Source organism: Toxotes jaculatrix, chromosome 19 (assembly GCF_017976425.1).
Source record: "Toxotes jaculatrix isolate fToxJac2 chromosome 19, fToxJac2.pri, whole genome shotgun sequence".
NCBI lineage: Eukaryota > Metazoa > Chordata > Actinopteri > Toxotidae > Toxotes > Toxotes jaculatrix.
Genome location: NC_054412.1, coordinates 15,175,954 through 15,200,929, shown reverse-complemented (window position 1 = coordinate 15,200,929; position 24,976 = coordinate 15,175,954). Strand labels below are relative to the sequence as shown.

General features: G+C 38.1%; 1 protein-coding gene across 1 annotated transcript; it reads left to right on the top strand.

Moving 5' to 3' along the window:
• Positions 1–3,643: 3,643 nt before the first annotated feature.
• On the top strand, positions 3,644–23,757 carry opn8a (opsin 8, group member a). Its single transcript, XM_041064669.1, has 4 exons — positions 3,644–3,716; positions 9,526–9,819; positions 17,978–18,303; positions 23,365–23,757. The coding sequence occupies exons 1-4, from the start codon at positions 3,644–3,646 to the stop codon at positions 23,755–23,757; spliced, it is 1,086 nt and encodes a 361-aa protein (XP_040920603.1).
• Positions 23,758–24,976: the final 1,219 nt, after the last annotated feature.

Sequence of the window (24,976 nt, the reverse complement as noted above, 5' to 3'; positions counted from 1 at the left end):
CAACTATTAAAGGTGCAGTGATGGCCAAGACTAAACTGTTCTTTAGATTTTTTTTTTAATTTCAAAATGCATTGTTATTTCATCCAAAGACATATAGATCCTCAGCCTTATTTTCATTTAGATTGACTCAAAGTCTATTTCTTTCCATTTTCAATGGATAGCTATGATAAAAAGGAGCCATAACTGTATACATCCAGAGAAGGAGGCGTGCAGAAAAAAGAATAAACAAAATAAATAAAAGTGCTTGTAGCAGTTTACCTTTACACAGTTGCATACAAGTTACAGTGAGATTTTTGATGCCAAGGACAATAGAATAAGAAAAAAATAAATAAATATAGTTTATATTCCCTTACGCATTTCTTTCCATAATTCTACATGTTTTGGCATTCAAAACATGGTAGTGGGTCACAGCTTGCCAGTCACAATTCCTCCAACACTGAGGATTATCATCATCATAGTGTGCCTTCATACATGATAAAAAAAAAAAAAAGAAAATCAAACATTTTTACAGCAAAATTCTTTCCATGCATGAGATTTTGTGCTTCTCCATTGAAATATGTAGATATCTTGCCATTCTTTGTCTGTTATTGTCAGGTCTCCTTCCTTCTCCCATCTCTTCTTTACATATTTTGTCGAGTAAGTGTTCAGATTGTGGAACCGCTTATACAGTCATGATAAGCTCTCCTTTAATGTCTGATTTATATGCATTTATGAATAGTTCTCTTGTATTTTTGTGGTAAAATCCCCTCCTCGTAGAATACAAGTAGTCTGATTGGGTAGCAGGAGGCAGATCAGTAGTTCTGCAGTCAGGAGGACGTCCGGTTTGTCTCTGAGGAGTGTGTCCATAAAAGTTTTCTTCAAATTTTCTTCTTCGTTTTCTGGCACATCACATAGTCTGAGATTCTCTCTCCTTGATCCATCTTGATCGACAAGCTTATACTCATGGTGAATTTGGACTTTGAGCATGATTCTCAGTACTTGCTTCCATTGCAATCTGGTTTCCAACACGTCAGTTTTTTTTTTAATCTTAACTTTGTACAACAATACAGTTCAAAACAACTATAAAACTGGAGATAACAATGTTAAGATGAATGAATATGGATCAAACCGTCTGGTAATCTCCTGAGGAATTCAGTCTCAACATGACTGTGAGTGTGTAATGATAAAGGCCAGGATAACAAGTATCCCTAAGTGACCCTCATTTAGCTCCGAACATATGCATAGATGTTACTCTGATCCCACTCTTCATGATTATTAATTGTTGTAGTGTATATAAATATTAATTTGAAGCAATTACTCACTCTAACAGTAGGAACTTCAAATTCCACGAATCTTTCTTTTAAGAATCTGTGGTTCACTGGGCAAATATGTGTAACTCACCATAACACATATGTGCAAATATATGTTATGGTGAGTTTAGATATGTATGGATCAACAGTATGTTGCATGTGGATCTTTTTCCTTCTTCTCTGCACAGATGAGATTTTGAACACTGTTTAATAATACGTAACATTAAAACTGCCATGATAAAAAAAAAAAAAAGCTTCTAATATACAGTATCATCATCATCATTATCACCATCACTGGAGAAAATAAGTCATAGCGACTCTGTTGGCACAGCAGTGCTTTGTGCTTGATGCATGAGACTGATGGCAATGCCATTATATAAACACGCCACAGGAAGAGTTGTTATTGGCATGGCAACAGAAGGTGTGTGAGTGCCCACCCCATACATGCATGCAAGCGTGTTCCTGTAAGTGGATGAGGCATATGGTGATACTGAAGGAGGCATGTGGTGATATTGATGTGGACGCTGGAGACACCACTCCAGGTGATACTTACATAAACTTCAGTTATGATGTTGACAAGGTGTTGTGGCTGGATCTCTAGATGCAGTCTACACAACCTTTTTTCTTCCGCTGTGACTGTATGGCTTTTTTCTTTTTTAATCTCTTTTGCTTGTTTATTGGTTTTTAGCTATAGTGTATACACACCTGTTCCTTCTATGTTGTTGTTTATGTTTGCCATATAGCATTGAATACAGCTGTCCGGTTAGCTCAGTTGGTAGAGCATGACACTCAATCTCTCAGTGTCGTGGGTTTGAACCCCACTCCAGGCGGCACCACCTCCCATGGGCTCACCACCCGTGGGAGGTGCCATAGGACTTCAGTGCATTGTGGACTGGGCAGCAGTCGCCCCCGCGACCTGGGCCTGGACCCAGATAAGCGGCAGATGATGACATGACATGTCATTTGATACATGGTATGTTAGAAAAGTTCCGTCTGGAAAAATAAACAATGACAAAGCAGTGCAACTGTGTTCAGTGTTTCATTAGTCTGTACTAATGGATTTCAGCACACTATATTAAATATAATGGGATGTGGTGGAACACTAAAGGCTGCTTTAATATGTATCTTCAGTAAAGTACAATGCGTACAAATTTAATGTCTGAAGAGCCTTGAACACAGCCTTAGACAACTACTGGGAGAAAGCTCCATTCTCTCTCTTCACTCTAGTCTAATGCAAGGACCAGTATGCCACTTCCGCGTAGAGCTGCAGTGTTTGACAATAGAGGAAAATATGATGATTGTATCACAACAGTTAGACCCTGAACTGTAATGTTTTCACTGCCCCTTTTCACACATGAAGAGGTGCAAAGATCACTCGGATAGATGTGAAGAAGGTGCAAGGTAAAGACATGCTGCAGGCTATATTAAGCAGGGTCAGGGGTTCAATTATCCCTGGAGTCTGAAAAAAAAAACTGTACAACTTATCACATGAAAGTAATTTCCATTTGTTGTTAACTGTGTTCATTTCAAGCCAAAGCAGCCTCAAAGAGTGAATCAATACAAAACTAAAGCACCTCATGTGTTCCTACTTCCAGATTCAGAACCCTCTACATCTGTGAAAAGCACAATATAATCAATATCAACCCGCTTTTACTCTAAGATGCACCCACACACGAGAATACACACACATTACTGTCATGGACAGACAGTGGCCTGGTTTGCACCTTAAATCCTCCTGACTAAGATATTAATCCCATTCCATCTTATCTCCAATTCAATCTTCAATCTAAACCATGACGGAAAATAAAGTTTCTGTATTTTCTTAATTAAGGTACAAAATGATGTCACGAGGACAGTCTAATTTAGTTTTAAGTAACTTGGCATTTGATACAGTAATTAACCTAAGACATGAAAAGCTCTCTGCTCTGCTGCTATTGAATAACTTTTTCCATACTCTGCTATAGCCGACATCATATTCTGTAATTACATTTGGCTTTTAAAGATCCAGCCTGGGTGTGTGGTGTGTGGGCATGTGTGTGTATAAGTGTGTTGTGCGTTTTTTTGTTGTTGTTGTTGTTATTTTTTTTTCTTAAAGGGACCTGCACATTGTGTCACGAAGTGATTGTTAGTAATTATAATCTGCATTAGCAGTGTGTGTGTGTGTGTGTGTGTGGGGTTCTGGGTGTGTGTGGTTGCAATCATGTGCATGGGGTCTGTCGATCATTTGTGCCACTGTGTAGTTAGTGTACAGTAAATTGTCCACGTGACAGGTTTTTATACCGGTGTATTAGATGTCAGATGCTGCGATACACAGAGAGTATGAGGGCTGACAGAGGAGACAGCACTGGACAAACATGGATGATAAGTACACATCCAAACTATCACCTACTGTCGATTTTTGGGCAGGGATGTACCTGGTGATCATTGGTAAGTACATTGCTCACATTGTGTTAACTGCAGAGGGAATCTAAAATGTTTCTGAGCTTACACGGATTTATTTTGGGATTCTGCACAGTGACAAATTGGTGCGGACGTGAAGGTAAGACCAGTTAGTGGGAGAAATAATCGCTTTAATAAGCTTCTGAAGGAGATTCTTGGTTTGCTTTCCCTCATCATTGGTGGTCAAAGACATAATCAGGATGCATGTTTTCAGTTCAGTTGGTCTCATGAGCTCCTCTTTTTATAGATACAATATCATTAGTTTAATTTGCTTTATATTTTCTTCCTATAACTTCAAAACTTTCGAAACTTAATTGATGTGGTGGGGCTTTGGTATGTTGATGTCTTTGAGACTTTAACACTCTCAGAAAAAAGAGAGTTCAGAAAGCAGGAAACCAAAGTGTGTTCCATCTCAACTGTTGAAGAGACTCAGTCAATACAGAAAAGATTAAGTAAGATGAGGAAGAGGAATCACGACACACCTGTAGGCAGATAAACCGAAACCTGGATACTGTGATGACCATGTACATGGGGATATGAATAACCAGGCTTTTCACGTTCCATGTAAACAGCCTATCCTGAATATGAGCAAAACCAGGATATTAAACAACATGTATACACACTCAGTGAAAAATGTGCTGTGAGCTTAAACTGCAGTGTATTTTATCATATGGTACTGAGTGATACTGAGGTACAAGGAATGAGTCACTGACAGGTTAGATAACCATTGTTCAGGTAGCATGGGTGAACTCTTTGTCATCTTCTTTTTTTCTCTCTCTCTCTCTGTCTCCATGTCCTAGCATAGGCACACAGAAATGTGTGTGTGTGTGTGTGTGCATGTTAATATTTTACTCAATGAGACTCTCCAACACCTCGCTTCCTCTGCTGCTGGTGTCGCTTTGCGTTTCCTGAATGATTCATGACTCCACACACCTGTACTTGGTCTGTGTTGCCATTTCCCTTTGGATCGTCAGGAGGGAATCACAATAGGTGATCATCATGTGATTAGCATTGACATAATCAGAGTTATGGCACACCACTGTACAGTTGGTGATCTTTCCATTTGGCTGGAGTAATAATAAATCAAACAGACCACAAGCAAGCCTTCATACTTTGAGGCTTTTTAGCAGTATCCAAGGAGCTGCACAAGAAAACCAACCAATGAGAAATTACTCAAACATCAACAAATCTATCTCTACTTTGTGCTGATTAGAAAACAGTCACAGTCATTTGTCAGTGACATCTCTATAAAACCACATGAGGAAGAAACATAAACACCGAGCCACCAACTCCCATCACTCTGAACAGCAGTCACAGAGGGCCACTATATGACTGTACTGTACTTCAGTAATGGACAATATTTATTATATAGGCTATTTTCTTAGCTGTGACTGTGGTAGTGGTGATTTATCAGAACCACAGTACTGCCTACACCTTCTCATTTATGGAGACATTTATCTTTAAACTTGGGGCTCCAGCGACCAGACAACCAATAGCTGTGCAATTCATGTCACTTTAAATGGAGTTAGGTTGTATTCCCTGAGAGAAACTGAGAGCATGTTCTTTCAGGTCTTTTCAGCACTTTCAGGTCCAGCATCATTTTTCTTTTGGACACATGAAAACTACTGACAGCCATATCTTACATGTTACAATTTTGTCTCTTGTGTAGTAAACACTGTCATTTGTATTATATAATGATAAATAATGATAAATAAATCTAGAACGTACCTTTCCTATTAGTTTGTTTTTCATCATATGTTCATGCTATGATGGACCTGTGAAATGGTAAGCCAGTGTTTTTGTGGCTACCAAATGCATTCACAGATCTTGAGAGTGATCTTGAGATCACTTCCAACCAGAGATGAAAGAACAAAATAAACAGTGGACAACACAGACTTATTTAAGACCATGTTTGTAGCAACTGAAGCTTATGATGGTTCCCAGTCAGCTCAGAAGCTGTACACTCCCCCTTGGCTTGACAAAAGAAGGTTTTGTTCTAAGTGCACTGCAATTTTAGTTTAATCTAATCTAATTACTGTTCTTCGGATGAGCCTGTAAACTGGGCAGAATCATGTCTCATCCTTCAAATTAGATTTTACTGCTTGTGAATAAAGACAGGCAGATACTGGATGATATTATATCCAGTGTAGAGCATTTTGGCATTTTGTCACCAGTGCAGTGAAGATGATGTAATTACAGTCATGTTCTACATGTGTTCACCACAGAGGGTTCTCACCAATGAGAAATACCATTTCAGAAAGGGTGAATTAAATGTAAAGCTTTTAAATCTGCTTGAAGACTGTGTGTGTTTGTGTGTGTGATTCAAGTGCACTACAGTATGTCAACTACGTCATCCCCACTACACCAGAGTAAATGAGTTTTACTCTTGATCCCAATCATAAGACACATGAGACAGCAGCTGCTTTATATGATTGATGTTCACTCCTAGTGACTGGAAAATTATTTCAGGTCGTCGCTTCCTGCTCTTCCTGAAAGTCATTTTTCCAGTGGTGTATAAGGGCCATTGTAGTGTGTTGTAAAAAATAAGTTAAATATAATTATGGAGCTGGAGGTTGGGGTAATATACTCTGATACTGTAAAGTCACAAATTTGCAAGAAAAAAAGTCACAAATGTATGCGCAAAAACTCTGAATAACTGTGTTTTTGGCAAGATTGGATCTACTTCACACCCCAGATGCCATTGTGATAAGGATGCTTTTGCAAAGCAAAGTGATGTGATACCTTGTAGTGCTACCTTGGAGTCTGATTTTTTTTTTCCTCATACATTTGTGTGTTCTTTATTTTCACCTCAGAGAATATCTGAGTTTATGTCTTGTAAAATTACAACTTTTACACAATTACACCCTCCTCCTCTCACTCTGTAATCTTTTTTTTCCACCTACAGTGACCCTAATAAGCCATCGCACACTGATGATTCTGTACACATCCTTCACCACATGATTTGTCACATCACCCTGAAATAATGGTTGAAGCCTGATAAAAGGGTGACTATTTACTTAGTGTGACAAACGCATACACACACAGCATCCACACACTGGAGAATTAACCTCAGTCTCCATTGAAAATCAATAGGCCCTATGTCAAAAGCCTTCAAGTAAAGAGATGTGGAATTAAAATGCAATACAGGATCCCAACAATGAAAAATAAATGAGGTGGTATATTGTGATCATTAATAGACACGCCCTACATTAATTATATCTCAGTTGATGTCTGTGTTGCATTTTTTTTCCACTGCTTTTAGACATTTAGACCTTTCACTGCCAGTGAATGAAAGGTGAAATTGTTATGAACAGATCCTTTGGACCAGCGTGTGCTGCAGGAGAGCGTCTGAGCCTGCCCCAGTTGGCAGCCTTGAATCACAGGTGGTGACTGCTGCTTGCAAAGTGAAAAAATGAAAAACAAACAGAAAGAGAGAGAAGAGACTGGAAATGACAAATAGTCTTGACTCAGTTTCATTGCTGAACCTTTCCAATATGTGTAGATGAACAAGTTGTTTTTCCTTTCATTAGCTGAAAGCAGCACATCTAGTAAATACATTTCAGTAACATTCAGTATGTACTGAATCAAAATGTCAGACACTTAAATAAAGGAAAGGAAAAATACCTTGAGGAGAGATGATAAAGCCCAAGAATCCAGGTGTTGAGCAACAATGATGTTGCAAAACCTCATGAGAGTAACTCATGAATTTCTGAACAGAGCAGGAATGTCTCCAGTCCAGTGGACTGGATTTATATCAATAGCATTCACACTTTCAATTCATTGAAAATCTCATCCTTTCTGTCCACTTGCATAGACAAGTGCTTTAGCAATCAAATCTAAGCATTTCTGCTTTTGAAACTGATTTGGATACCAGGGTAAGGCCTTGGCCTCAAATATGAAACATTTGGTTTCGTGAGAAATGTGACTGATGTGTAACAGCAAGCAGTACTGTACTGTACAAACAGAAAAAATCTTCAGATATAAGACCACTCTCTCAGCTCAGGATATGAAGTAGGATACCTCAAGTACTACTGCACTGTAAACAGATCTTTAAGGGCTTCAGTAGTAGAAGGGTGTAACTATATTTCTGTATGTATAAGGGTCTATGCACAGTACTGCATGTGCCGTTATTTCCTGCAGTACAACAGCTGTCTCTGTGAGAGCTTCTTTCAGATTAGCTATGAAGACAAGATCCTTTGAGGAGCTTTGAGTTTATCTGTAGTAAACTGCAAGGATATCACATTCAACATGCTCAAGAAACATTTTCAATTAAGATTCTTCATTTTCAGCTATTACCATCAAGGTCTGTGGCTCAAAGTGTGGGCACTGATAGCTTGTAGTATTATTAGTATTATGATGATGACACAAAGTTCATGAATAAGGTATGAATGTAGATCACTTATGTTGAGGCTGCCTTAGAGCAAAAATTCCATTAGGACTACTGAGGGGACAAAAATATCATATGCTTTCTCTCAGATTAAAAGGACTATTTAAAAAATGAACACATGCCAGAACACTATTGCATGTTATAGCAATCAAATTTCCATAAGCTTATGTAAGAGACCGGTATGAACCCAGGTTGAACCCAGAGCACATCAACCAATCTCTCTAATGGAATACAGTTACATTAACAGTGATTTTGTAATTAATGGTCAAATATTTCTCTATTCTTAAAATCCCATGTAAGCAATTTGCTGCACAATAATGAAAGACAAAATTTTAAAATCATGCAATCTGTTACATATTATAGCTTACCTCCCTGCAGTTGTAGATAAGATTGAGTCTAAACTTGTCGAACCCAGTGATCTAATCTGATATTTTCCCATAGCTTTAATTTTTTTAGTCTCTTGATTTAAAAAATTAACAGCCAACCTGTTTGTATATGTAGCTTCCAAATAATTTTGATTTTTGTCCATTGTGGGCAGTTTGCACAATGTTCCCATACATATAATATATCCCACATAATATTTCATTATTACATTATGGAAAGCGTGGCTGAATCAAATGCTCTCCTCAACACCTCTGGCACATTTACAAGAGAAATACTATTTAATGAAGCTAGAACATTTTCCAATGAGCTGAACATCAGGGTTTCACAGTAAGAACTTCAGCTCACATATGTGCTGCACTGTAGTCCAGCACAGAACTCACCACAATATATTGTCCTTACACTTAAACAAAGAGAGATTTGAGGTATTGATTACTGAAGTTTACATGAGCTAGTTCAGGAAGATTTTGAAACCTTACAGCCAGGCTAGCTGTTTCTATCTGTCCCCATCATTGACAGCAAACCCACTCTATCAGCTGCTGGATGTACCAAATCACTTTTGAAGGTGTCTTGTTAGATCACATTACTGGTTCACATTCACATCATTACATTACATTAATTAATCTCTTGTTTCGTGTGATAACTAATTTCGTCTCTTAGAAACAGATGGTAAAATGGGAAATGGGAGAGCATAATTACAGGAAAGAGATGTGATGCAATTATGATTGCAGTCACGTTTCTGTTGGTATTCAGATCAGATATAAATGCTGTACAGTAGTCACACAGATTCTACCTTTCTAGAATCTGTGTGACTACTGCCTTTTTTTAAATGCCTTTTTTATCTGAGCTCCATCTGGATTGAACCGTCCAAACCTGACCAAGGGTGGCTGTTCTGTTGATGACACTGCCTTCACCGAAGCCTGAGGGCAAACAAATCTCTCTACAAGAAAAAAGCTAATAATTAGATAGTGTTGTTTTTATGGTGTGATTTTTATCTTATCTCCGTTCTTGCCTCATTGTTACCTACAGCTATCCTCTCTATCCTGGGGAATGCAGCAGTCCTGGTCAGCGCAGCCCGTCGCCTCACCCTGCTCAAAGCTCCCGAGCTGCTGACAGTGAACTTAGCCATAACAGACATCGGGATGGCCCTCAGCATGTATCCTCTGTCCATTGCTTCAGCATTTAACCACGCCTGGATTGGAGGCGACGCCTCTTGCCTCTACTATGGCCTGATGGGCATGATCTTCAGTATAACCAGCATCATGACTCTGGCTGTGATGGGGATGGTCAGGTACCTGGTAACAGGAAGTCCACCCAAGACAGGTAGTGTAATCACAGATAGGATATCAGGGAGATCAGCGCAGTTAAGCCTAAGTTCTTATTGATTACCATTTGGCATTAAGAAATCAATATTGTAAGAAAGCAGTCAATCTTGTCAAAGGTCACAGGGATTCCTCTCTTTAAAAATCTTTGCTGGTGTATTTTTGTCCTTTAACTACAATATATTGATGTCTATCATATACAGTTCCACAGTAAAACAACAAAATGAACCACGAAATCACATTTGAAGCCTGTCATGATAATTTGGACAACAGGGAATAGTGTAGGAGAATATTCAGTTCCAGTCTATTGTAAGTGTAAATTTATGTGGCTGGTGAGCACACTATTAATATGCAAGTAAAATGCCAATGCCAGTAAACACACAAGGGAGCTTTGAACCAAATTCTATTTGCATAATTGATTATTGTGTATACATAGTGGGAGGCATCCTGTATTCAGTTCCCAATTCTGAAAAACCCACACAGCTAATATATATATATAAATATAAATATATATAAAGTACACTTTGGGAAGACGTGGACTGCAAAAACCGCGTTTGGTCCACTTTGTGGCTTGTCTCCCAGTGACTGGACAAGCACAGAAAATTCACTCTCCTTCTGCCTCAGTCAGTCCTATGGTTGTACACAGCACCATCTCCAATATCTTCTCTCTTTCTCTTTCAGTTAAGGGAACTGTGTTTTAATGATGAATAGCTCTAACTCCAATGTGATTCACTCAGTTTCAAGTATGCAAAGAAACTCCACACGGTGACACTGAAACCCCACCACCAACTACAATTTTGATGGTGTAATGATGCACACACACACCAGCAAACAAGTGTAAGTGTCACATGCACAGGCTGCAATGTAAAGAAGTATAAATTTTTCTCACAAATGATACCCTGATCTGCTGGTGACTGAGCAAACCAAGCTTTATCTAGGACAGTGATTTATTATGTAATGACTGTCCTGGGTAAGAAGTCTGCTCTGTGAGCATGTAAACTCAGTTAGCAGAGCAGCAAATTAAATTAATATTTAAAATTTTGGAGAGGTAGTTCTTGTATCAGTGGAGCTTTGGGTGAGTTCAGGCAGAGCACCGAAGTCCCGATTCCATTAGTTTGCAAAAGCATTCATTCATGTTTTACAATTCAAGCCTTAATTATACATCTCTGAGCTACACGTAGGTATCTGTGCATTGAGGTTGTTCAGACACGTTTATATGGCTTTTCTTTTATACTTGTATGTGATATGTTTATGTTTATTTTCGACTATGCCGGTCCTAAGTCCAGAGCCGCACTCTTAACGTGCTGCGCCACGGCTGCCCCCATATAAGTCATGCTCCTTGTGGATCCATCTTGATTTACTTCTTGTCTTTGTCTCTTTTTTTTTTCCCATCCTTTGTTGACTGTCTGACCCACCCTAATGTGCGTCACCTGTGCTAATTACCCCATCTTTTTGCCCATCTCTTTGTCAGTTTCTCTGTGTTGGTCTCCGTCTTTGCTTTTATGTTGGTTCCCTAAGTTGCTCCCTGCTCTGCTCCTGTATTTCCTTGTGTTCGTTCTTTGTCTCCCAATGGATTTACTTTCCTTGCTGTTTTTTTTTTGTTTTTGTTTTTTTGTGTGTGTGTTTGGTTTTTTTTTGCCTACATAAGAGTCTGGAATTTCCTGTGAGTTCATTGAAAAAAATGTTTTGTTGAATTTACTCAATTTTAATATTGGAAGTGGTTGCACGCAATACACTCATCTATATCTAGACATTTTTTTAAGTTGACTGTACTTAATATTTTTGAGTAATTTTAAATAAATTATGTAAGCAGTTTCAGCACAAAAATTCTGAGTAGTTGTTACTCTAATTCCCTTAGGAATTCTAACTAAACCCATGTTTAATTTACTTAAATTCATTATGTAATTCATATATTGTGGTTAACTAATTTGTTATTGTGTTTTTAGCTATTTTCATTTTATCGGGAAAAGTACCTGTTAAAAAGGATTTGTTACATATGTAGGTAAATGGTTTAATGACACAATTTCTTCTTTTATGAGTGACATATCAATCGTATTACAATCGGTAGATGTTTTATTCTTAAACTTTTGAACAATTTCTAACATGTCACTTGAACAAACCCCTCCAAGAAACATAGAGTTATAATTATTAAAGTCACTATCAAATTTAATATCTCCATCTCTTGGAGGGTCAATTTCTTTTGCCAGATTCCGGCCTATATTAACAAAAAAATCATTAAACTCATCAACAATCTCCTCTTTATTCTCAATAACTAAATTGTCATTTTTAACAATGTACGTTGGAAAATCTTTATTGTAACTATTTTTAATGAACTCGTTAAGAACACTCCAGGTAGCCTTTGTTTTTTTTGTCTTTGCAGCAACTGACCAAAATATTCATTTTTTTTGGCATCTTATAATAGATGTCAATCTATTTTTATACTTCTTATACTTGTCCTCCTTTTAACTTGTTCGATATTTCATAAATTCCCTATATAGCCTATTTTTCTTTTTAAAAGCTTTTTCCAAACTCTTTGTTAGCCATGGTCTCCCCTTTTTCATGGAATTTTGTCCTATTTCTTTCAGGGGACAGTGTCGATCATAGAATGTCAAAAATGTATCTAAAAATGCATTATATGAGTCACTGGTGTCCCCTACATAAACTTCCTGCCAATGATGATTTATAAGTTCTTCTTTAAAAGCTTTAATTGCTTCTGGCGATTTTAATCTAACTAAATTACAAATCTGCCTTTTCGTTCTTGTCTTTAGCTTATTCATTTCTAATACTGCAAAAACCGGTAAATGATCACTTACATCAGTCACAAAGAGTCCACTTTTTATCTTCCCATTAGTTATATTTACAAAAATATTATCAATTAATGTTACACTGTCCGTGGTTATTCTGCTAGGCTTTAAAATTAATGGATAGAAACTCAAACTGAACATAGTATTAACAAATTCTGCAGTTTTCATATGATCACTTGATTTCAACAAGTCAATATTAAAGTCACCACAAACCAAAATCACCTTGTCATTATGTTTTTCGTATAACTCAGAAATCTTCTTATTAAACTGATCGATACAGGATCCAGGAGATCTATAAATACAACTAATATTTTCTTAAATCTTTCCACCTTAATTTCAATGGTTAGACATTCCATCAAATTGTCAATAACAAGCTGTCATATTACCAATAACCTTACATTTAAAATCAGACATCACAAACAGGGCAACACCCCCTCCCCTTTTGTTGGTCCTGTTTTGTACAAACATTTCATAGCCCTCTAATCCATTCTGCAATTCTTTATCATCACTCAGCCAAGTCTCTGAAACTGCTACTACACTAAATTTTTGCTGAAGCTGCTGAAGATAATCTTTTATTTTGAAGAAGTTACTATAAAGGCTCCTACTATTAAAGTGCATCAGTGAAAAACCCTTAAATTCAAAACTAAACTTATCTTCGGAATAATACTCACAGTTCATATTTATATTCTGGTAGAAGTGGGTCTCTGGATCAATGTCATTTTCTAGCTCATATGGTTTATGTTCTTGAAAATCAAAAGCAGAAAATTCTGTATATCCACACAATCTCTTATAATAAAATTATCACCTACTGAAAATTTGTTCTCATTTATCTCAACAAAAACAAAACAAAAAAAACCCCAACAATAACAACAAAAAAGACATTTCCCACTACTCCCCTTCTTCACCATAATCTCATTTATACTGATCAAGATCTCTCATGTCTCTAATGACTATAACTTTGGCCTGTTCTGGTGTACCATTCAGTCTTATCATTACTTAACAGTTTCTTGTCCAAGTGTCTTGAATTCGCCTCTCCTTCTTCAGAATTCTTGCTTGTCGTGCAATTTCAGCATTTCTCCTTGTGAGATGTTCATTTACATATACTCCTGTACCCTTCAGTTTTTTTGCAAGCTTTAGCACTTCAAATTTATGTTTTCTACTCACAAAGCGAATGACAATGTTTGGTCTTTTGCTTTGGTTTTTTGATATGGTGTAACAACCAGCTATATTTTTACTTTCTAAAGGGATGTCTTTGTTGTTAAAAAACTGGATAACTTGCTGTTCAAGTAAGTGCAGTTCACTTCTTGGTGCATCCACCCCCTCTTTGTCACCTGCTATGATCCGTGCATAAGTACGATGGGTCGTCTCAAGGCCAGATATCACCAAATCATCCATCCTTGTGTATTGTTCCAAATCTTCCACTCTTCTTTCCAGCTCTTCAATCTTCTTGTCTTTTTCACAGCGTTCCGTTGTCGCACTTCCTCAATTAAATCCAGTAGGCCCATCTGTTGTTTCACCACCTTGCTTAGTTCCTCTGACATAAAGCTCAGAGACTTTTTCACTTCCTCCATATCTTCTGCCAGTTTCTTAGTTGCCATTTCTTTAAATAATTATAGAAAAATGAGGGAAAGAAGAAGAAGGGAAAAAAATGATCTTGCTGAGATTCCAGATAATCCAGTAATGCTGGTTGCCAAGCACATGTCATGAAAAGTTCTCAAAACTTAAAAATAGCCGAAAATGCTACTTCAAGTTTAAACTTCACTTTCTTGTAAAGTTAAAAAACTTAACAGAGAGCTTAGATGTCAAACTCTTTTCATGATATTTGAAGGATTGTTCAAGCTGACCAGCACAATGTGTCTAACCAGCAGCCATCTTGATTCCAGCAGCCTTCATTGACAAAAGCAAAAAAGAGGGAAAAAAAAATTCTCAAGAGCACTTCTCAAGAAGAATCAAAATAATATACAAAAGGGGTCACGTGATGCACTTGAACTGAGGGGATTGCTTTCCTCGACCTCCCATCTTCCCAGCTTTTAATTTGTTGTTTTTATAGCTGAAGTTTGATTATATGAGCAGGTTCGGATAGTAAATATGCTAGGAACCGAACAGGACACGAACTCACAAAAACCTCAACGTAGAACGCACTCCGAAAAAGAAAAAGACGCATGCAGCTAACATGGCAGACAGCGTACCACTTGACATGGCTACCATTGTGGCTGACACTGTTACTGAAAAGATTGGTGCTCTCATGGAGCTCAAGTTTGCTGAGTTATGGTGCACCCTCGATAAGCTGAGCAGCCGTGTAGAGGACAACGCTAAGAGAATCACGGAGACTGAGAACCATATTTCTGACGGTGAGGATCGTACCAGCTCTTTGGAAAACAAAGTCACAAAACTCGAAAAGAAAGTCATGGTGCTAACAGAGCGAGCCAACAACATTGAGAACAGGAGCCGTAGAGAAAACATACAGATCATTTGTCTCAATGAAGGGGCGGAAGGTAAACATGCTGTCAGGTTTTTTGAGAACTGGCTTCCAGAAATGCTGGGGCTGGAGACGAAAAGGGGCTTAATCAAGATTGACCGGGCGCACAGGGCTCTCGGTCCACCAAAGCAGAATTACAACCGGCCCATTTTCATTAAGCTACACAATTTCCGTGACAAACAACGGATTCTTGCAGCAGCCTGGGAGAAGGGTGAGCTTAACTACCAAGGCAGCAAGATTTAAATGTTTCTATAAAGATCTTTATAGATCTGAATGTACATCCTCCCTTAAAGATAGAACTGATTTTCTCAACAAAATAAAATTACCGTCACTCTCAGATGAAGACATGCTTATACAAACCAATCAGCAAAGAAGAATTATTAGAAGCTATACGCACTCTGAAGGGAGGTAAAGCCCCAGGACCAGATGGTTTTGTCGCCGAGTTTTATAAGACATTCAACCAAGAGGTGGTGGACACCCTCACAGATATGTATCTAGACTCCTTTACTAAGGGTTGTCTTCCTCCAACTCTGTGTACAGCAAACATCTCTGTTATTTTAAAGAAAAATAAGCCCCCTGATATTTGCAGCTCCTATAGACCTGTGAGTCTGATTCCTGTGGACAGTAAAATATTGTCAAAACTCCTAGCCAAATGCCTGGAGAAGCTACTCCCTGCACTCATAAATCTAGACCAAACCGGCTTTGTCAATGGGAATAATTCAACTAGCAATGTGAGAAGGCTTCTCAATATCTGTGTTTTCTTCACAGAACAAGCTAAAGGCGTTGACTGTCTCACTTGATGCAGAAAGGCTTCGACAGAGTAGAATGGGGCTACTTATTTGACATTCTAGAAAGATTTGGCTTAGGAGGCGACTTCCTTACATGGATTCAGACCATATATAATTCACGAACAGCCTCTGTTATAACTAACAGGCAACGCTCCAAGCCATTCTTATTAGCCAGGGGTGTTCGTCAGGGCTGTCCCCTCAGCCCACTCCTTTTTGCCTTAGCTTTGGAACCATTTGCAGAAACTATATGACTGCATAATGGAGTAAAGGGAATTACAATGGGAGTTGATGAGCACAAGATTGCCTTATATGCGGATGATATACTTCTATTCTTGTCTTCCCCTCAACTTTCAATTCCCACAATCCTAGATATTTTTTAGAAATTCAGTAACATTTCTGGGTACAAGATTAATTATAACAAATCTGAAGCAATGCCACTGGGGGTTCTAACTCCCACAGACATCTCAGAAGAGTTTCCTTTCAAATGGTCGGAGACAGGCTTCACCTATCTGGGAATCAGGGTGCCCCAGATCTGAGAGCATTGTGGAAACTAAACTTTGCCACAGTTTTCACTTCAGTCAAAATCTATGGCTGTGGCTACACACATATCTTAAAAAAGAGACCTGTGTTGACTCTTGGGCCTGTTACCCTCATTCCCCATGGAGCCTGACCACATGCGAGTTGAAGAAGATAAATCTGGAAATTAAATTTTGCATAATTATGAAGTGTGGTGTGCTGTCTGGCTGTTTTGGGTGGGGGGTCATGTACTATAACATGTATAATGTAATATGTATGGTTTAAATTGTTGATATTTGCAAAAAATTCAACAAAGTGCTTCTAAAATAAATAAATAAATAAATAAATAAATAAATAAATAAATAAATAATTATATATTATATATAATATAGCCCATGGCAGGAGCTACAATCTGGAGCTGTGTTCTGGAGCTGTGCTTCTCTCCTCTAGCCGCCAGCCACCACAGCCTCCTCACTTTTATACTGGTGGACTGCACCTTCTCAAGAAATCAACATCAATTATCTCTTCCAGCACACTTACAATAATCCCAATATTAAATAACATATTATCAAATAGAAGTTCAGTTAAACTTACTTTAAAAACACATATTTCTTTTTAAACAAGATACATATACAGGTCATTTCACCACAAAAGACAAAACACCCCTCCCACTCTACCACACTTGGTTTCTTCCCCTGTGAACCCCCCCTATTTAACCAAATGGACCGCTCCAGCCCAGGTTTGGCTGTTCCTGGTCTCACAGAGGAAGAAGTGCAACAAAGGAGACAGGTGAACACAATTTAAATTCAATAAATCAAACACACAATCACAGTGTGACTTCTCTCCTTCACCCCCTCCTCCAAATGTTCATACCACACACATCACCACCACCAGCACTTCACACCAGGATCAACATTCGGATAAAATCTACCTGAGAAAGAGTGTGTAGCACATGTGCGTTAGGCACATGTGCTACACAGTGCACGGGGGTCTCCCCATGACAGTAGAATAAAACAATTTAACTTAATTTAAAGCACAATAACAAATTAGGTAACCACAATATATGAATTACATAATGAATTTAAGTAAATTAAACATGGGTTTAGTTAGAATTACTAAGGAAATCAGAGTAACAACATACTCCGAATGTCCAACATTCTTATTTGGCAGTACAGTTGTACAACTTGACACTTGTCACTGCTGACATGCTCATGCCAAAGCCTTTTGCTAAGGCAGCTCCCTCCACCATCCCAACAATCTCTTCCTTGTGTGCTAAGCTTTGCTTTTGTTGATTTAAGATCCAATACACGTTTGTGTAAGGATTAGCTGCCCAGAATCATCATAGCTGCTCAGATTATTTGATTCCAAATCAATTCTTTGATATTTCTCTGACTGAACTATAATGGTTCTCCTCTGCTATCACTTGCAGACTCCTCAGTTACATGCTGAGGGCCATATAACTAGAGTTATAGAGCATACATTTAAGTGCAAATTACTACAGTATCCATATAAATCACATGAAAGCCATGTAGCTAATGCACTGAAGAGAATTTTAAATCTGTCTTTGCACAGGTATAAAGTTCCAGAGGCGAACTGTCAGCATTGTGATCAGTGGGATCTGGCTGTATGCTGGTCTGTGGGCCTTGCTTCCTCTGCTCGGCTGGGGCAGCTACGGGCCGGAGCCATTTGGACTTGCCTGCTCGATAGACTGGACTGGCTACGGGGAGTCGCTAAACAACGCCACATTCATCATGACTCTGTCTGTACTCTGCACATTCCTCCCCTGTCTGATCATTGTCTTCACTTATTTTGGTATTGCCTGGAAGCTGCACAGGGCCTACCAATCCATCCAGAGCAATGATTTTCAATATGGCAACATTGAGAAGAAAATCACTCTTGTAAGTAGAACACAATCGATCCTCTATTGACTCTGTCCTTTCAGTGATTGAAAGAATCTCATGAGACAAGAAATCTTCCACAGCCTCTTCTGTGAAATGCAAATAGCCGTTGAAAGCTCCTACTCACAGATTATAAAAAAAGTAAAGAAAATAGGCGTGTTAATTTTCAGAATTCTTAAACCCATACATCTAAATAATATAGCATCTATCAAAACAGTACAACATGCTTTACAGAAGCAAGCAAGGAAACAGAGGTAACTAAATCAGATAAATGAACAGCACAAGAACTTAAAAAAAAGTGTTGTACAATAATAAAAATGTCAAAACAGTCCCATAAAACTGAAATAAAATTAAATGCAAAGTTAAATAATTAAACATAACAAATGAAAATTAGTAGAGAATGTTTTATGTTCATATCATGACTTTCACAAAGCTGAACCTTTATACCTCACATCAGACTAAAGAGGGCTATCATTTTCCATTAACTGTAGTGACATTCAGGCTATATCTCTGCAAAGCACATTATTTATTTGGCTTACATGGACATAAACATGATTTGATTGCTTAATCTAGTGAATGCACAGCAGGTAATAATTTTACTTTTCTATTCCCTGTCCTCCTCACACTTGAAGCAGCTTTGAAGCACAACTGAGAAAAATACAGATTAAAGCATAGCTTTGCTTGAGAGGGCCCATGGGAAAGTTGTTCAGTGGATAAGGGCATTATTTTATATGTTTTTTAGTGTAAATGAGCTTGGAAGGACACATTTAAGCCTAGCTAGTTAAGCAACCCTGTGACTCTGTGTTGTGTTGTGAACAGGATGTATGTACTGGTCATTGCTTCACATAGTCAAAGCACTCTTTAAAACATCGAAAGTTATTTTAGCACAACTGCACGTTGTCTGTGTACTGTTTTACATTATAGGACCAATTTAGCACTTTAAAATACACAAAATCCACTTATTATGCTTTGTAGTAGCATCTCAATAAGTCACAACACTGACATATTCAAACAGACAATATATCATGTCAAGTGTTGAACTCTGCCTTGTATTATTCATGAAGTGAATAGTAGTGGACGTTTCAGAGTTACCAGCTGTATTTACCTACTGAGAGAGGGCATTACTACTTTACACACCTTGCTACACCCACAAATCTCATGAAAAGACCAATACCAACAATACCTTAATCCGTTTCTTAATACTTTCTGACTTATCTCTGGTCTCTGTGACACTCAGCCCCAAGCTCACTGGTTCCCACTGAGGATGTAAACCTGGGACAGAACTGTCAAACTATTGGTTATTTGCTGTCTTGCTGAGATTTAGATCACAGAGATTTAGACTGAGCTCACTCACATGTCACTATGCCAACAGCTGATTAGTTTAGTTTAGTTGAAGGAAGAATGGTGCAACCATTTGGCTCATTTATATATTTTAATTGTTTTTAGAGGTTTTGGTTACACACTCAATACTTGATAGCAGGATAAAGTCCTTGTTAGTTTTGGTCTTCATGGGATTTATTGATAATAAGAGAAATATAGAATATCACCAGACATATCAATGATTTACTTCGAGCCCTAATAACCCTAGCTTTGTCGAGTGGTAGAAAGTAGTTTTAGGAATTCACTCACACCACCTACACGTTAATCACTAACACTCTGCTACTGTAAAAACTCCATTATTGATCCTTCTCTTATCACTCCACTTCAGTGTGAAGTGTTTGTCACCTCATGTGATCCGTAAACCCGTGTTGTACACCTCATCGAACCACTCACATTATATGTCCACAATTATTTATGTGTGTGTTTGTGTGTACATGTTAGTGCATATTCATGATTATGACACTCTGAAGCTTTTACTAATTTCACATTAATTCTTGAAACTGAATTAGAAGGGTGTTGCTGCCTAAATGCAGGGCCTAAGCTGCCAACATGTGATATAAAGGACTGAAGCTGACCGGATGAAAAATCAATGAACCTAAGATTGATTTTGACAAAAAAAAAAAAAAAAAAAAAAAAGTTCTTTTGATTTTGATTGAAAATCTATGATTAAACTCTGATGTGGCTGCAGGGAATTAAGGAGAGATTGATAAAGATCAGGAGGGAAAGTGTTTCACTGATGTGCTGGTTGTGCTTGACAGAGCACACGAGGTCAGTGACTGGTCACCACTCTGGGGTTTTACACATCTGCGTTTCTGTGAATACAACCGATTTGTTTGTGTAGCAGGAAGCATGTCTGTACCTGTAACATTAATTTTCACTTTGTTCTCCCACATGACTGCATTTTTCTTTCTTTCTTTCTTTCTTTCTTTCTTTCTTTCTCTTTCTTTTTTTTTTTACAAATAGGTTCCAATTAATTACAGATCAGTCAGCTAGAGATAAATTGAACATGCTCCATAGATCAGAGCTGTATGGTTGGCAAGTATAGAAAAGCATACCATGCTTCATTGCTCCCGCATATTTCTCCAGACCACACAAGGTAGTCGGACTCTATTCAATGAATTTACTGTTTTGCTCTGATCTTAGCAGGACTATTCTACATCCACCCTGCTGCTCCCTGTACCACCTAAAATTTATGTAACAGCACCTGGAAAGTACTGTACCGCGCATCATTTAGCAGAGTGCTCTTGTTAAGCCTCTGTCCTTTTTATTTATAATGAAATTTAGTTTCTGACAGTTAAAGTAAAGTCTTGTGCGAAATTATTATAGCATTTATACAGACCAGTTGCTCATTGTTCATCATATGGAAAAACTGAATATCTTAAAAAAAAAAAAAAATCTCTTCATGTGAGTTATGTTTTGTGGTCTGGATGGTTAGTCAAGTGTGTGACATGTGATGAGTTGAATAAAGCCCTTGGTTTTCCGTCGTTAACACTGGCTTGCAATTCATATTCACATGGGAATTGTTTAAAAAAAAAATCTATTTTTATCGCTTCATGTTCCTTGATGTGAAAATGAGAATGCTGATGATGAGGAATGTATGATTCTTTGTAAAGTACAATGAAGAATTGGGAAGTGGAAATTTTCAAAGCTAATATACCTGTCCCTTTCCTGCTCATTGAGAATCATTTCCCCTTTTACTCTCCACATAATATGACAGACACTCAAATCCCACATGTCCAAAGAGATGGACTGTAGCTCATTTCTCCTCACCTATAATCTAGATTTAAATTACCTGCCAGAATGATGGCCTGCTGTTTTGTCTAATCCAGGTAGCCATGGTAACACAATGATTTCAAGAGACCATCGTTTGTGCTAAAAGGTTGGATTGTTGTCACAGACTAACACACTGTCAAAGAAAATCAGCATAAAGGTCCTGAAATATGACGATAAAATGTTCCCTTTGTATTATATCACTCCAGTATTTTATGTATGTATGTATATATTGTGGTTATCTAATTTGTTATTGTGTTTTAAATTGTTTTATTCTACATATGTAAAATATGTTAATTCAATTCACAATTTTATTTTAAACAATCAAAATGCATATGTAGATGTAGGGGTGGCCGAGAAACCCGGTATACAACAATGAGTTGTGGCAGTCTGGAGCAATTCCCAATTCCATTTTACTTGACAAAATTAGAGTCTTCACAGTAAAAAATGCACATTGGGCCAACCAGAAAGACAAAAGTAAGCAAAAAAGAGGAAAAAACAATCTGGAGCTGTGCTTCTCTCCTCTAGCCGCCAGCCACCCCAGCCTCCTCACTTTTATACTGGTGGACTGCACCTTATCAAGAAATCGATATCAATTATCTCTCCCAGCACACTTACAATAATCCCAATACTAAATAACATATTATCAAATAGAAGTTCAGTTAAACTTACTTTAAAAACACATATTTCTTTTTAAACAAGATACATATACAGGTCATTTCACCACAAAAGACAAAACACCCCTCCCACTCTACCACACTTGGTTTCTTCCCCTGTGAATCCCCCCTATTTAACCAAATGGACCGCTCCAGCCCAGGTTTGGCTGTTCCTGGTCTCACAGAGGAAGAAGTGTAACAAAGGAGACAGGTGAACACAATTTAAATTCAATAAATCAAACACACAATCACAGTGTGACTTCTCTCCTTCACCCCCTCCTCCAAATGTTCATACCACACATCACCACCATCAGCACTTCACACCAGGATCAACATTCTGATAAAATCTACCTGAGGAAGAGTGTGTAGCACATGTGCTACACAGTGCATGGGGTCTCCCCATGACAGTACAATAAAACAATTTAATTTAATTTAAAGCACAATAACAAATTATTAGAATTACTAAGGAAATACAAAAAAGTAACAAATACTCTGAATTTTTGTGCTGAACTGCTTATATTACTAGACAGTCAACTTAAAAATATGTCTAGATTTAGATGAATGTATTGCGTGCAACCACTTTCAATATTAAAATTGAGTAAATTCAACAAAACATTTTTTTCAGTGTAAACTTTTTAAAAAATTCTCCGTAAATGCTTTCCATACTGCCAATTCCGTCTGCTGCTTTGTTGCTGCTTTCAAGCTCTACAACATTTCATTTGTATCTTCAAACACCTTTATATTCATCGGTGCTTGAAATAAATAGTTTAAAGAAGTTGTTTTGATATTTGGGGTAAAATGATTATTTGCTTTCTTGTCAAGAGCTTGATGAGCAGATTGAGGTGGAACCAGCGGCTGGTTAGATCAACTGAACGCAAAGACTAGAAACAGAGAAAGAGCTGGACTGACTCTGTCTAACAGTTTTGACACTTCATACAGTTTTTGTACAGATTAAACAAAAGCAAAATAGAGTGATAATTGATGAGCTTTAAATGTGTTTCCTGTTTTCACTGCACAGAGCCAGGCTACATGTTTTCCCTTGTTTCCAGTCTGTGGAAACAAGGCCAAAACTATCAGCCAAAACTATTCAAATGATTTCTCAAATCAACAGATGGCTTGTTTTTTTTTAATCATTTTTCCCCCTCTTCTCTTTTTTCCTCCACTGGACTCACATCTTCCATACATCCGTCTGCTTACCATTTCCTACTTTATTTTCTGCCATCCCCTCTTTTTTCATCTGCTCTTCTTATTTCAGATGGCTGTGATGATCAGCGTAGGTTTCCTTATTGCCTGGACCCCCTACGTGACTGTCAGCTTCTGGAGCATGTTTCACTCCCAGGAGCAGGACCACATGACTCCTTTCGTCACCCTGTTACCCTGCCTCTTTGCTAAGAGCTCCACTGTATACAACCCTTTTATATATTTCATCTTCCGGCGTACCTCGTGGCACGAGCTCCTGCGCCTCCAGAGACTGGTGTTTTGTTGTTCTCATCAGGTCAGTTCATCTGCTGAAGGGGCGAAGATGGAAGGCAAAATGGTTAAAGGCTCTGACTGCACCATTTTCGGAGATGGGACGGATGCAACCTGTGTGGGTCTGATGGGAGCTCCTGGCAGACAGCCTGGATGTGAGATAATGACTGTGGGCTAGTGTTCAGTCTACATTCTTATTTCACCCCTTTAAGTTGTCATTGAAAGAGTAATCAGTATTTTGGGAATCTCATATTTGTACAATAAATATGTAGCTTGAGCAAGCAGCCGGTTAGTTTAGTTTAGAACAAAGACTTGATACAAATGCTTTGCTCTGTCCGAACATAACAAAATCTGCATACTACCACCTTTAAAACACACTAATTAAAACATTGTATTGCATTTGTTTATTCTGTACAAATAAAACAATGCTTAATGACATGTGGTTTTATGAGTGGTTGTGTGCTATGCTATTTCTTGGTGACGCTACCTGTTTCCCCCTGTTGTCAGCCTTGGTGCTAAGCTAACCTGCTGATTGCTCTTGCTGCATTTTTAACATGCAGACGTGGGAACTTTATCAAATGTCAAAGCTTTCAAATGCAGTGGATGAAACTGAAACAAAACACATTCTCTAGCGGTGTGGATTTCATTTCCAAAGAGCAGATCAAGACAGAAAACAAGAAACTGATACATTTCTGTTTGTGTGTGTGTGTGTGTTGGGGGACACGTGACCTACCCCTGGCCTCCCATCAACTATGTGTTCTATGTCTCCGGTGAACTCTAAGGTTTCTCGATTCCTGCGGCATCCTGAGTCTACATGCAGCATTGTTTCTCCCCTGCACGCTGAGCTCAAGGTCAACTGTTGGCCTCAGAAAACAGAAGCCAGCTTTGAATTATGACGCAAACACTATATATTAGAAATTACCTCGACTGGGGTTGACGACTTGAGCAACTACTTTTCCAAACTCGTAGAAGAATACTCCAGCCACTTATTCATTAACTTAGAAGATTGGTTTTCCTTTTTTTGTGCATCTGCTGTCTTTGTGAAACCCACACAACTGTCAAAAACCTGAACTCCTGTGGCCTTCACATTATACAGTTTTCCTATATTATCTGTCTAAAGTATGGTGCATATAAACAATGCAGCACAGATGCAGTGGGTCACACACTAAAAGATTCCTCCAAATAAATTTGACTGCGAGGGCTTTTTTTTTTTTTTTTTTTGGATTATGCTTATTGGAGCTTGAGAAAAAAACAGCTTTCAGCGTTGGTATGAAAAAAAGAAGAAGACGGCTAGACTGGAGGGAAAAATGGCTCAGATAATGTGGGAAGCATGTGTTGTCTGTTTAACACAAAGAATAAGAGGGGATTTACTGAGCTCAGATAAAGGATGACTGACT

Coding starts and splice junctions, on each gene's coding strand:
- opn8a (XM_041064669.1), top strand. CDS start 3,644: ATGGATGATAAGTACACATCCAAACTATCACCTACTGTCGATTTTTGG. Junction 3,717..9,525: donor GATGTACCTGGTGATCATTG/GTAAGTACATTG, acceptor TGTTACCTACAG/CTATCCTCTCTATCCTGGGG. Junction 9,820..17,977: donor AGGAAGTCCACCCAAGACAG/GTAGTGTAATCA, acceptor GTCTTTGCACAG/GTATAAAGTTCCAGAGGCGA.